At 43.6% G+C, this 13263-nt stretch overlaps 1 protein-coding gene across 2 annotated transcripts in view; it reads right to left on the minus strand.

Annotated features, from left to right (window-relative positions):
* Positions 1-519: 519 nt before the first annotated feature.
* btaf1 (BTAF1 RNA polymerase II, B-TFIID transcription factor-associated) overlaps positions 520-13263 on the minus strand; it is a 28810-nt gene continuing 16066 nt past the window's right edge. The window contains exons 20-38 of one of the 2 annotated variants that reach the window (XM_074646840.1): positions 12635-13055; positions 11008-11192; positions 10754-10910; positions 10158-10267; positions 9322-9523; positions 8990-9138; positions 8712-8864; positions 8107-8228; positions 6800-6967; positions 6497-6574; positions 6269-6398; positions 6031-6172; positions 5146-5276; positions 4379-4498; positions 3903-4055; positions 3404-3615; positions 3138-3297; positions 2640-2810; positions 520-1678 (exon numbers count right to left, since the gene is read on the minus strand). In XM_074646840.1, coding sequence (XP_074502941.1) covers positions 1538-1678; positions 2640-2810; positions 3138-3297; positions 3404-3615; positions 3903-4055; positions 4379-4498; positions 5146-5276; positions 6031-6172; positions 6269-6398; positions 6497-6574; positions 6800-6967; positions 8107-8228; positions 8712-8864; positions 8990-9138; positions 9322-9523; positions 10158-10267; positions 10754-10910; positions 11008-11192; positions 12635-13055 — 3105 coding nt within the window. In that variant the 3' untranslated portion in view covers positions 520-1537. Of the gene's footprint in view, positions 1679-2639; positions 2811-3137; positions 3298-3403; positions 3616-3902; positions 4056-4378; positions 4499-5145; positions 5277-6030; positions 6173-6268; positions 6399-6496; positions 6575-6799; positions 6968-8106; positions 8229-8711; positions 8865-8989; positions 9139-9321; positions 9524-10157; positions 10268-10753; positions 10911-11007; positions 11196-12634; positions 13056-13263 lie in introns of both variants that reach the window. The other variant, XM_074646839.1, reaches the window with a different exon arrangement.

Here is a 13263-nt window from a genome sequence, read left to right on the forward strand (position 1 = left end):
GCTCAAATTAAGCAACTGGAAACCATAAATACTTACATTTCTCTATCTGAAATTGTGAACCCAAAATAACATTTTGAAATTGTAAGAATAGTTCAAAATACATATATTGGGTTTTCAAAGTCTGAAATTTGTAGTATTTAGTATTCAGTAGCGATTACACAATGAGGTATTCGGTTGGTTATGAAATTCAAATTATTTTATTCTCTCTTTCTGAGCATTTTAAAGCCTTCTCGTCCATGTTGGCTTAAAAGTCTAGCCTGAAACTTAATTTTTGACCTTGAAGGGCAACATGGACAAGAACTCCTTAAAACTCCATCTGCAGCAAACGTGTCTGCTTACCTTTGCAGTGTGCAGCTCCAATAACGTAGTTAATGATCCTTAAATGTGTATACTTGTGTCAAAAGAAGCCTAATGTGACCATATTTTAGGTTCATTCATATTTTATTCTTCTTGGATGTACAACCACACCATCTACTGGCCATCGCCGTTCACACATGCAAAGAAAAACAAAGATAGCAATGTAGTTCAAAGGTCTGTAGAATTTATTACAATCCCACGATCATAAACAAAAAGCAGCAATTACAGAAATATGTACAAGTCTATTCTTCTTTTTAAAATACTGGTGATGAGTTTCAGGTACCAGTTTCAGCTTGGCCCCTCGTGTTCAGTCTCTGTAATGCTGCTTCAAGTGCAGTGCTTTCCCAGGTCATCGTTACACCACATTTAGAGGAGGGCGGCGCTGGGACACAAATCATTTCTCCACCAAAGCCTCTTGATGGCTACCGGCCATATGGACAGACTCTCCTGTTGGGGCGAGTACAAACTAGCGCCATCTGGAGGATGGGAGCCATCTTTTCGTAGCGTCTGCTACAAAGAGCTGAAGGACGTCCTGTGGTTTTCTCCAGCGAGCTCGCCACTCTCGCCCCGTTTCCCTTGTTTGTATCCACCAGTCAGAGAGGCGTTGACGGGTGTAGCTGGGTATCGCAGTGCTTTTTAAGACCTTGTGATGAGGTTGGGGGGCAGATAGAGGAGGGAGGTGCCACTGGGTGTCTGAAGCAGTTAACACTGTATACTCTGGCAATGCGACGTAGGAGGAAGGGCGGCGGGCCGTAAAAGTAGCACCTGGTGCCGTAATTATGATGCACTGCATGCTTGAGAGGCTGCAGCGACATCACTACACAGCGGTGAAGCTGCGGTTAACTAATGTAGACGATGTAAACCAACACTGGAGGTGTTTGTCGCAGATGGTACATCGTCATCATACCATTATATTCTCATAGCAGTTTTGAAGAGGGCTTGTTGCAGCATACCTAAGCACTAACATCTAGATTTAGTTCTCATGTTGGCTGTGTTTTAGTTATTGCTTTGGGACACGTGTAACCATTAGCTATCAGTGACTCCTTGTAGTTATCTTGTTTGAAGGTGTGGGGCAGATACTTGCAGCAGTAGGCGTCTCCTCGGGCTCTGACCAGGTCCTGCTCGGCCAGCAGATGGAGGCTGCGTGGTGGCAGGTGGAGGAGGGTGGGGTCATACAGTGCTACTGCAGGGAGTGCATGAAGCTGTCCAGGTTGTACTCCGTGTCGTACTGCTGCTGGTCCCACAACTCTCCCAGGCCGTCCAGCACAGACTTCACGGAGGCCTTCCCTGAGGTTGACGCCGCCTGCTCTCCCTTCTCACCCTGAAAACACATTTATATACGAGATTAGATAAAAATGGCACTCCTGATGTCTCTCAGCAGAATCCTAACAAACTAAGATCAGAAGATTTAAACCGCAGCATTTAACATCCTTAACTGTGTGAATTAGCGACTCTGCTCCATTTCTCTGAATTCTAACGCTACATTTCTTAGAAGTGGGCAGGCGAAGCGGGGCACCTCTGCTATAATAAGCAGCGTGGTAATAACATGTGATCTGTATCTGAATAATGACATCCGGTTTCTCAGGATTTTTGCATTTCTACCTGGTATTAATAAGCCCTCTTATTATCTTAATTATGGCCTCACTGTGATCTCATCTCAAGATGCCAATTAAGTGAGGCAGGGCTGGAGGACTCGTTCCTGGTTAAGGAAAGCAATACCGTGGCGTCATGACGGAAAACATGCGAGACGGGCTTGCTTAAGCTTGTAGGATGAGGCAGAGTAAGGTGACCTTTAGGCATGGTATCACGTTATTAAGCACGTAACCGCAATACGATAACGTCACCTGTCCGTGACAGAGTGAGCATGCAGCTTTAGACATCGTGTCTAGCTCTGCTTTTCCTGGCAATGTGTGAAACCCAAGTGTTTCCATACTTTACTGTATGTGCAGTGTTTACCACTTTGGATTTAAAATGTGAGGGTGCAGGTCGTATCCCCGCGGAGCCTATGCCGTTTTCTGCTCGCTCGCTTCGGCTCACTACAACAATAAAAGCGGGAACTTCCTTCTACCTCCACATAGACTCAAATGAAGCAATGATGCCGACTCTGGCATTAAAAAACTTTTAAACATTTTACTCTGCGTTGACAGCAGAGACCAGCCACAATGTAAAAGCCTATATGACTGACATCATGACAAAATAATAAATAATAAAAAGCTCCACGTGGGAGATGTAAACAATGTTTCTCTGTGTGTCTCGGTGACAGAAACACTCGGAGGTCTGACCTTGTCGAGGCTGAAGAGGTTGAGGAGCTGGTCTGTGCCCATGCTCTGCATGCTGGCGTTGTCTTGGCTGATGATGGTGTTGGCGATGCTGATCTTGAATTTCTGCAGACCCATGATCTTCTCCTCCAGCGTGCCTCGCGTGATCAGCCTGTACACGTTCACAACCCGTTTCTGTACGATACAAAAAAACACAATGAGGAATGTTAACAGATGTGTAGGACAGAGACTCTCTGCCAAATTAATTTCACTCGGGTCATTTTGCATCACTGGTTTCAGACAAGAGCAGCAGTGTCACACAATCCAACGCTGCTCAAAGGCCATATTTAATAATGCAACGAGGAAACTCATCAACAAGTCACATCCTACTTTAGGAGCAACAGGGGCATCTTAATGCAACTGGAATTTATCAAAAGCAGATGATCTAAATGTTATTGGGATAAGGTCCATGACATGTTGTATGTAGCTGTGTGTGTGTGTCCTGTATTCTGCTGTATGTACCTGTCCTATCCTGTGGGCACGATCCATGGCCTGCAGGTCCCTCATAGGGTTCCAGTCATGTTCCACAAACACAACGGTGTCTGCACCCGTCAGGTTCAGACCTAGACCCCCAACATGGGTGGTCAGCAGCAGCACATCAATGGATGGGTCATTGTTAAACCTGAGAGAAGAGAGAAGAAAATCAGTGAGAAGAGCTGGTGACACTAACAGGCAGCACTAAGTGGCCTTCGAAACCAAAGCGACTGTATATAATTCAATCCACTGACCTGGAAACGATGGAGTGGCGCAGGCCGGCCGGCACGCTGCCGTCCAGCCTCAGGTAGGTGACGGAGGGCAGTTTGGGTTTCAGCAGGTCGTGCTCCACAATATCCAGCATACTCTTGAGCTGACAGAAAATGAGCACACGATGCTGGGCCACCACTGCCTCAGTGCCGCCCTCTGATCCTCCACCGCTTCCGAGACCACAGTCCAACAGCAACTAGAGAACAGAAAACACATCAGAGCCACAGTATGATACCGAGGAGAGGTTAACAGTTAGTTTTGTTCTGCGAAAAAGATTCAATCTTCAAATTCACCAGAATGTGTGTGTAATCTCTGTTGCTTCCTCCTTTATCTCCATTGTTAAGTAAGCATATTACTTTCATGAAAACGTAATTGGACAAAATCCACGTTATGATGGATTATGTGAGATGTATTCTAAACTGTGGCCCACACAAGCAGAAGTGATGTGGTGTAGTAGAGCCAAAAGACTCTCCAGCACATTACCTGTTTGAGAGCGGAGAGTTTGGGCGCGTGCTGAAGGTCCCGCAGGCTGGAGTTCTGACCTGCGAGCTGCTCAGTGATGCGTTTGTACTCCGGATGCTGCGGGGTCAAGACCAGACTCGGGTGGTTGCACAGCTTCCGCAGGTACTGCAGCGCCTGAAAGAATGACGGTAAATATTACTGCGTGGTCATAATGAGATGCATCTGCAAGAGATAAAAAGGCACACAGATGACAGGTGGCGGTAATGCACCGAGACAACGTGCCAACAGAAGAAGGGGAAGAAGACAAAAAGAACTGCCTTTGGAAAGGTTTCATGAGGAACAAAAAGGTATTCAACACGAACCTCAAGGATACACACACAATGCCTTTTGATGAAGAACACAGAATATAAACAACAGAGCAGCTTTAACTATCGTTTCAGAGCATGTCTACATTTGATGCCCACACGAGATGAATAGAGGAAAAAAACAATGTGTACCTGGAAGACATGGCCGGTGGCCTTCAGTTTAGGCTTCTCCTCTTCTGTAGAGGTGGTAGAGATGCTGTCCTCCACACTGGCCTTGGCTCGAGACTTTGCAAAGTCTTCATATAACTGAACCTGCAGGTGGTGAGAAAGTATATCACATTGTTACACGACGGTTGGGCCATTATATCCAGTCGTAGTTCCTGTGGAAACCTGACCTAAAATTATGTAAGCATACATCCCATGTGCAATGCATTTAACTTACATTGCTGGCCCATAATAATATTACTAGCTACTTTTAGTCAATAAAAGAAGGCCGTACAATGAGTATAATATCTCAGACGGAGCTGCACAATTTATTGAATATCAATCGCTATCAGGATTTTAGCTTCCCACAATTAAATGAACATGATTGCCTGCAATATTTATGTTTAAAATGTCTAAACTGACAGCCACCAGGAGGTGATCGGGATGTTTTGGCTTCACTTTTGGGGAAATGTAGCACAACTTGGAAGTGGAAGCAGTGCTTGGTTGATTTAAATGTGAAAGTGTAATCAAAATGTGTCCCTAAAATCACTGAATAATCATGCTCTCAATATTGATCAAAGTAATTGGGATTATTATTATTTTGGCCGTAATCATGCAGCCCTAATCCCAGATCACAATAATGCAAGAAAAATGCAAAGCTGAGGCACTTTTCAATGTTAATAGTGACAGCAGCAACTGTTTGCCTCTGGTTATTGGGATAGCCCATTAGATAGTTGATGGGGGGGCACACGTACCTGTAGAGGACTCAGGTTGCAGTAATAGTCCTGAATTATTTTAGGAGGAAGGTCCTGGAGGACATCCTCCTTCATCCTCCTCAGAAGGAAGGGGAGCACCTGTCGATGAAGCGCCTCCATCGCCAGGACACCTGAGAGGGAGGAACCAAGATTAACCACAGTTAATGTCACAGTCTTAATATACTGTACCTCTGTGGGATATTCATTTAGAAACAGGGCAGGAATTCCACCAGCTGTCTGGCCTTGATGCCCTTCTGAACATCGTATGCCCTGCGGCCACAGTGGCCTTGATGCCCCGCCCACACTGCCCCAGCTGTTTTATCCGATTCAGTTTTTAGACACTAGTGTACTTTGTTGAGATTCTGAATTCTTATTGGGCAACATCAAGTGAAACGCTGCGCACATAACCAGTGGTGGGTTTGATTTCGAGCCTGGTATGAACAGCTGGAAAACTGTTATTTATAACTAAAACACAACCATAAATCTTTGATTCAGCTCGTTCATAACTGACTCTTAACACTATTAGCTTTGTCTGTAGGCTACAGCACAACAAAGTAGGAAATAAAAACAATAAACAACTTACAAATATTGATAATTTGTAAATTTAAGTAAATTATTTTGTGAAATAAACAACTTTTTATTTATTAAATTTTACTAATGGTTATACTATGTATTCAAAATTAAATCATCCTTAACCCTTAAGTTAAATTCATTATTTCAGTGGACTTTAAATCATTATTTTATTTGACAGCCTTGCTGCCTCGGCATTTGGCCTTTGTGCCGTCAAAAAAATTGACAACACCAAAGGCCAAGTGGCCTCGCACCGAAAATGATAAAATGCCAGGCCTGGGTGGAAATGAAAAAAACAACTCAATATTGACATACCTGCCTCCTGCTCCCGTGAGGAACTTTTGGCGTCACGGCTGGCCAGGATTGGTTTACCGTAGCGAGCAGCAAACTGCCGTTCTGTTCCCAGGAAGCCCGGCATGAGGAAGTCAAACAATGACCAGAGCTCCAGGACATTGTTCTGGGGACGGACGAGAGTGGAAAATACTTTCACGCTCTGACGAGTCAACATCAGGAAATAAGTACAATTACAACAGCCACATAGCTGTGACCTCACCTGGATGGGCGTTCCTGACAAGATGATTCGGAAGTTGGCGGCCAACTGCTTAATGGCTTTGGAGAGTTTGGTTTTACCGTTCTTGATGACGTGACCCTCATCAAGGATACAGTAGTTGAATTTGATATTTCTTTAAAAAAAAAAAAAAGAAAGAAGGAAATTAATGTTAAAACTGAGCGCCTAACTCCAAAACACAAACACATTTATGAGGATTAGAACGATACTCACCTAAAAAAGTCGATGTCATTGCGTACAACATCGTAAGAAGCTACTACAAGATTGTGTTTTTTCACTTGGTGCTGCAGCCTGGAAAAGTAAACGTTTGTTTAGGTTCATGAATTTTGTTAGAGGACGTAAATGTAACATTCTGTAAACCAACAATTAGCTTAGAATAATGAATCCAAACCAATATTAAAAAAAATGCTTTGCTCTCCTGAACAGCTTTATTCCTCTGTACTTATTCAGTTTCTAAAGTGTAAAACCTTGAGGCCGAGGACATAAATCATTCTCTGAATGCTGACTAAGCTTTACCGCATTCGTTCTGTAGGAGGCCCGGTGTAGTGCAGTGGGTTGAGGTACTCCTTGCTGCAGAATTTGCTCACTTCGTCCACCCAGTGGCCAGTCAGCGTGGGAGGACACACCACCAGAGAGGGCAGCGGGCTGCTGTCTGCGGCCTTAGTCTTGGCATATTCCTGAACCCTGAAATAGACATCAAACACACAGACGGCTGAGTCCAGTTTACTTACACGGCACTTCAAAACAACTCAAACATTAAAGAGAACAAGTGTTTTAAAGAACGAGGATCAAAATCACCGTTGATGTTGAAACTGTCAAACCCTGCTTTGTCTATTGTTTGACAGCACAGCGTGTGGCAGACTCACTGTGGTCAGAAATGAACAGCATATTATACAAGACCTTTTTTCATATTCACAATGTTTTACATAACATTTTGAAGGAAATTAACTTATTTTACTTCTATAAATTTAGCCATACTAACCTAACCTTGCTTTTTATTTGTGGTTCATCTTTAATGAGACATTACATCTCATATTATCTTGTATATTGTTTTAGAAAATAGTTCATGTTAACACATGCAGACAAGAATTCTGTCTCATGTAGAGATATGGATTCTTTCTGCATTGCCAATTGTTTATATGAACTTAAAAGAATTAGGAGTCAAAGCAAGTCAATTAATCAGTTGATTATTTTCTCGATAAATTGATTAGTTGTTTGGTCTATAAAATGTCAGAAAATGGTGATCAGTGTTTCCCAAAGCTCAAGATGACGTCCTCAAATGTCTTGTTTTGTCCTCAACTCAAAGATATTCAGTTTACTGTCATAGAGGAGTAAAGAAACTAGAAAATATTCACATTTAAGAAGCTGGAATCAGAATTTTGACTTTTTTTTCTTTAAAAAAATGACTCAAACCGATGATCAGAATAGTTGGCAATTAATTCAATAGTTGACAACTACTCGATTAATCGTTGCAGCTCTAAAGCAAGCCTTAATGACCGTATGTTACGATTAAGTAGTTCAATCCTTTCTGTGATTTAGTAGTAGTAATAGTATATTAATATCCGACAATGATTAAATACACAAGCATATAGATATCTGCTTAAATGGGTAACATATTTAGACTCCTATTTTAGTATTCAATTATAAATGTTCTTTACACGTCTTAAAGCTGTGAAGTTACTATAGAGGGAACAATCTTGTGAGTGATGTTGCGTCTGAACGGTACAATATATTGTGTCGAGTGACCAAGGAGGTGAGTCAGTGTGCTGACGCTGAAAGTCAAACAACAACAACAATAACAGTAACGGTGGTGTTCGGACTACCTGAGGTAGTGATCTCCTGCCAGGATGCAGATGGACTGCAGCGTCTTGCCGAGGCCCATGTCATCACACAGGATCCCGTGCAGCTTGTATTTGTTCAGGAAGGACAGCCAGTTCACTCCGTCCTGCAAGACGACACAAAGATCCACACTGATTAAATGCCCACTAAAATACACATAAAGGCATTACACACTATCCATTGTAACTGCAGTTGGTTTAAGAGTGACGTTTTCTCCTGAGCCAGTGTGTTGACCAATAGTAGTAAAAGTGGTAGTAGCATTTAAACTGCTCCATTAAAGAGATGGATGGCTGGTCTCAGCAGTGCTGCAGAGTCTCAGCAGATGGAACCGTCACACATACCCCATCTCCATTCGACCACTTTAAATTTACTCTGTCAAGAAAACCATTTATTGTCAGTGTCTCTGTTTTTTTTTATAATGCCAGCCTGTAGCATTTAAAGCAAAAACCTCATCCCTGAATCTGGCCGAGCAACGATCAGACTCAAAGTGAAGAGGCGGCTCAGGCACTAAACACCGACGTGTTCCAGGAATAAAAGAAACACAGGTTGGGCGTCATTTATCTGCTGCTTTAGGAGGCTGAAAACAAACCTGCTGGTACTTCCTGAGCTCAGCCTTAATGGGCACGGGGATCTTGTAGTTCTCCAGTTTTCTGCCGTCTAGTAGTTGCTCCAGGAAGTGGCGTTCTCTGGCCTTCTGGCGGATCAGGTCAGCGGACATGGCTGGAGGGTCTGGTATACCTGCCTGGTGGACAACACAACAGGGAAAAGAAGCTTTAAAAGCAAAACACTGGATAATAACATTGTGTTAATGGTGTAACAGTGAGTGAGTGATTTAGTCATTTTGGCCTTCTGTTTGTGTGCTCCTACCTCGAGGGGTAACAAGCGGATGAGTGTAGCGAAGCACTGAGTGGCCATGAAACGAATGCTGTCACTGGGGTCACTCATACGGCCCAACACCGGGACTACGAGCAGCACAATGTAGGGAACGATGTCCACATCCAGCTGCTCCATGACACCTGGAGACATGTTGGTCAAGGACAGTAACAGCAACAAGGTCGATGCTTTAATCCTAAACAGTGTGCGCATAACTTCCCCACTTCTCACCCTAATAATGAAGTTTTTAAAACAGCATTACAACATATCCGTTATGAATAGAGAGGAGAACTGAATCTAAAGTTGAATCACTGTGTGAAGGATACAGGCTAAAGCCTCGATGGCTCCTTCCTGTTTGGTGCAGTCATCGATAGCAGCTAACCAGGGAAGCACACACTCCAGGAAACTGTTCATGGTCTCCAGCATGGCGATCTTACTGAGCACGCCCACGCAGCGTGCTGCCATGTGACGCACCGCCGTGTACGGGTGCTGCAGGCAGGTGAACAGATGGGGTAGGTGCTCCAGTAGCTAGAGGAGAAAGAAAAGAGACATATTCAAAAATGTTCCTGCATTATAATAGTTTAGGTTTAAGATGCATTTATGAACTCCTCCTGGAAATCTCTCCTTCCTCAATACTACGTGCTAAATACAGTTCATTACTATAGTGAATTAACTTTTTGAGACGGACCCTTTGACTCATTTTACTACAGTACCACAGGTACTGTCAGGGCTCGAGACTAACGGCGTCCCGTCATCCTGGAGATGATAGAAATGTGTTTGGGATGCAGTAAACTCACTATGGACGCGTCCAGGGGGGACGCACCCTATTTTCTCCCCCTGATAAATGAGTATTGGGCGAAGGTAAATTCTAACGTTATCATGATGTGTTTAAATGTGATCTTGTAAAATGTAGTTTTTGGCGAGAAACTTGAATGAGATATTTTCACAGTAATATAAAATAGCTAATAGGAAGTTAATCACGTCCTAAACCCCTCTCTAACAAAAAACATTTGCAAACGGTAATAAAGGAGTGTTGTTGTTGAGTGTTGTAAGGAGTGAATGTTAAAGTAAAAGTGATTATATGGGATTTATTGTTTACTTATTGGTATTGACTACTAAATTTCTGTACAGTAGAGCAGTCTTGGTGAATCAGTAGTCTTACCAGAGGTGTGAGTTCAGCAGACATGGCCCCAGCCATGACTTCCAGCACTTGTAGAGAGTTGACCAGCTCCTGAGCTGCAGCGTCTCCCCTCTCCAGCTGGACCTGTCTGTCTAGAAAAGCACAACAGACACAAAGTGATTCAGAGGACTGACTACATACTTCCTGAAACGTGGAGTTCTGGATGATAATGAGTGGATACTCTTGGTGAAATTCATTATGTGCCATACAGCAAACAGATAAATAACAGACAGCTAGAATACCACCAGCAACAGAACAACTCAACATTACTGTAGACCTGTAGGCAGCTGATATACACAGATAAAATCCAACCGTTCTTATATTTGAGCATAAGTACTCGAGACGTTGATCCAAATCAGAAGCTAAAGTACAAGTTTGAGCAGTGCTATGAATCATCATGAGACAACTACACATTCAGTGGACTGAATAATGCATCTAAAACACTACAGACCATTTAAGGCAAGAAGTCTACAAGCCAATTAAAATACTTAAATCGATGAAGTGTTTAACCTTTTAAAGAAAGAGCTGTTACTCAATGTCTATCCCAGATTAAAATCGGATCAACCCAATCAACATACCAATGCGTTGATTTTCAGTCACTACTGTCCTCAGCGGTCCCACTGTGTTCTCCCATAGATACGGCAGAGACCTGGTGAAGTCTGCACCGAAGTGCCTGGCAACGGTTGTCAGGGAGAACTCTGCCCCTCGTCTCTGAATGAGAAACGGCTTCTTGCTCTAAAAAGGGAACAGATCATATAAAAAAAAAAGGGTAAACACAACCTGTTGATATGATCTAAATGTGAGGAGAATGTACTTTAATAGCCGTCTGTACCTCGTCATTATCAGTGCTGATGGTGCTGCCCGGAGGAAGCTCTGTGGTGGAGGTCTTCGGGGCTTTAGGGGCCGGCCCCCTCTTACTGGTGATGGCGAACGCCGCCTGTTGGTGACGGTACAGGGTGATGATGCCTCGGGTTTTGTTGACCATGTGATGCGTGCATTCTTTCTCCAACCCGACGCCTACTGGGATGAAACATAAGGAGAGAGTAAGCAAGGACTTCTTCAGTGTTGAGACATGATTATTGGAGAGCTGCTGTACTTTTACATTTGACAAAAGCAGAAAAACAAATACTGTGTCTCAATTTGCATACTTCCGTACTTAAACCTTATTTTGAGCACATAAGTGTGTTCACGCTGAAAAGTGTCAAAATGCAGTGCACTCCAAGTACCTGGATGTTGTACTCAAAACGCTCATAACATTGAGAGTGGAATGCTGGACACTTCTCACCCTCAACGCTCACCATCTTTGCTATGTAGCGAAAGGGGAGGGGCCACCAGCCTATTTCCAGACGAGAAAGCCGCAGCTATTGCAAACAAATTTAAGTACTACTATACTGTAGTCAGATAGAAGCCATTATTCATTTATCCATCTGAATTGAATTACTGCCGATACGGCGTGATGTCCGTGGCTGACTATCATAGGCTGATTTATCGAGCTTCCGGTGAGTGCATAAGAGCCGTGTGTGATTTGAGACAACACCACCCTGTCGAACTTCACGCACCGCACAAGTAAGTACACAGTGTGCTTCATGGAAGTGTACTAACGGGAAGTATCCGATTTGAGACACAGTTAAAATACACTATGCTGTTAGCTCTTTCTTTCACTTCCTTTCATTCCCCTTCCCCCTATTCCTTCTTGGTCGTGTCTAGATGGTAACCTACAGTTTGAGTTGGTTAAGGTCAGGCATTTACCTCAAATAGCTCAAGTTAGGACAGGTTGTCAGACAGCGAGTCTCGTACGAGTTTTAGCAAGTTTTCGCGATTTGTGGGTCACCTTCTAGACACAACCCTCCTTCTTTCTCCTCTCTACTGATGATGTATCACTTCCTGTTTTTGACCAATCGGCCCCTTTTCACCGCAGCCATCTTGACATGTCCTTGCAGGGGAGACACAGGTGTAATTAATAACCTTAATTATGTTATTAACCTGTTCCATTTAGGCATTATGCATGCTGGCTCACTGGAATGGCTGTGACACAGACATTAAATACAATGGGTCCATAATTAATTTGATCAATTACACCCGTGTTTACTCTGCTATATGTCAAAACGGCTGCAGTGGCCTACAGGCTGGCACTTTGATAAGAGAACCACCGTCCCAATCTGCTCGTTAGTTTAACACAACATAGGTGAGCAAGCTACTGCTGACATGTTGGTCATTCTAGATACATATTGTCATGTGAAATAAAGGCATTTTAATTTTGCACTAACCCTACAGTGTGCCTTGGATTATTTTTGAAGGAGACTTGCATTTTTATATTTGCAATGAGCCCTTCACAAGATGTAATAAGGGCACTATACTATGCCATGTGTTTGTGTCAGTGGAATGATTATAATGTCAGTGATCCTGCTTGTAGCTGACAGATTGAGTAAAAAGAATGAGAATATTCCAACAACTCTTACCTTTTGCATTATCCTGTGTGGGGGGTACGGGGCAAGCAGATGAGGGCGTGACCGCGGAGTCCACGCAGGCTGAGGCACAGAGGTTCTTGATGATCTTGGGGTTGGGGCACGGCGAGCGTCCGGCACACTGTTGCAGCAGCTTGGCTATATAAGAAGCAGCGAAGCCCTGGATCAGGGTGTTCTCCTCCCGCTTGATGGTCTCCATCAGAGGCCTGACCAGAGGGTTGAGCTTGTCGGGAAGCACCCGCAGGTTAACCACTGCGCAGGCCGTGAACATGTGGACGCGCAGGTGCAGCTGCTGCCACTCTGTGTTGGTCTCCGTCACTGTTGCTTGAGCCTGCTGCCGTTTACCGTCCAGTGCCTGCCACTGTTGGGACATCACGCTCAGACTCGCGGTTGACTCTGTAAAGATGGTGGTTACCTAGGGAACAAGAGGGTTGGGTGGGATGTGAGTGATCTGTTACAGAGTGCAACACCCATTGACCTTTGAAACTGGCAATATTTTCTGATTTATGGAGTGATACAAAGATATATCCAAAATCCCCTCTACAAAAACCTTTGACTATGTCAACAAAATGAAACTAAAATTTGGAACCTGACTTTATCCAATGCTCAGATTTCTGTTCTGG

Source organism: Sebastes fasciatus, chromosome 9 (genome assembly GCF_043250625.1).
Source record: "Sebastes fasciatus isolate fSebFas1 chromosome 9, fSebFas1.pri, whole genome shotgun sequence".
In the NCBI taxonomy this organism is placed as follows: Eukaryota; Metazoa; Chordata; class Actinopteri; order Perciformes; family Sebastidae; genus Sebastes; species Sebastes fasciatus.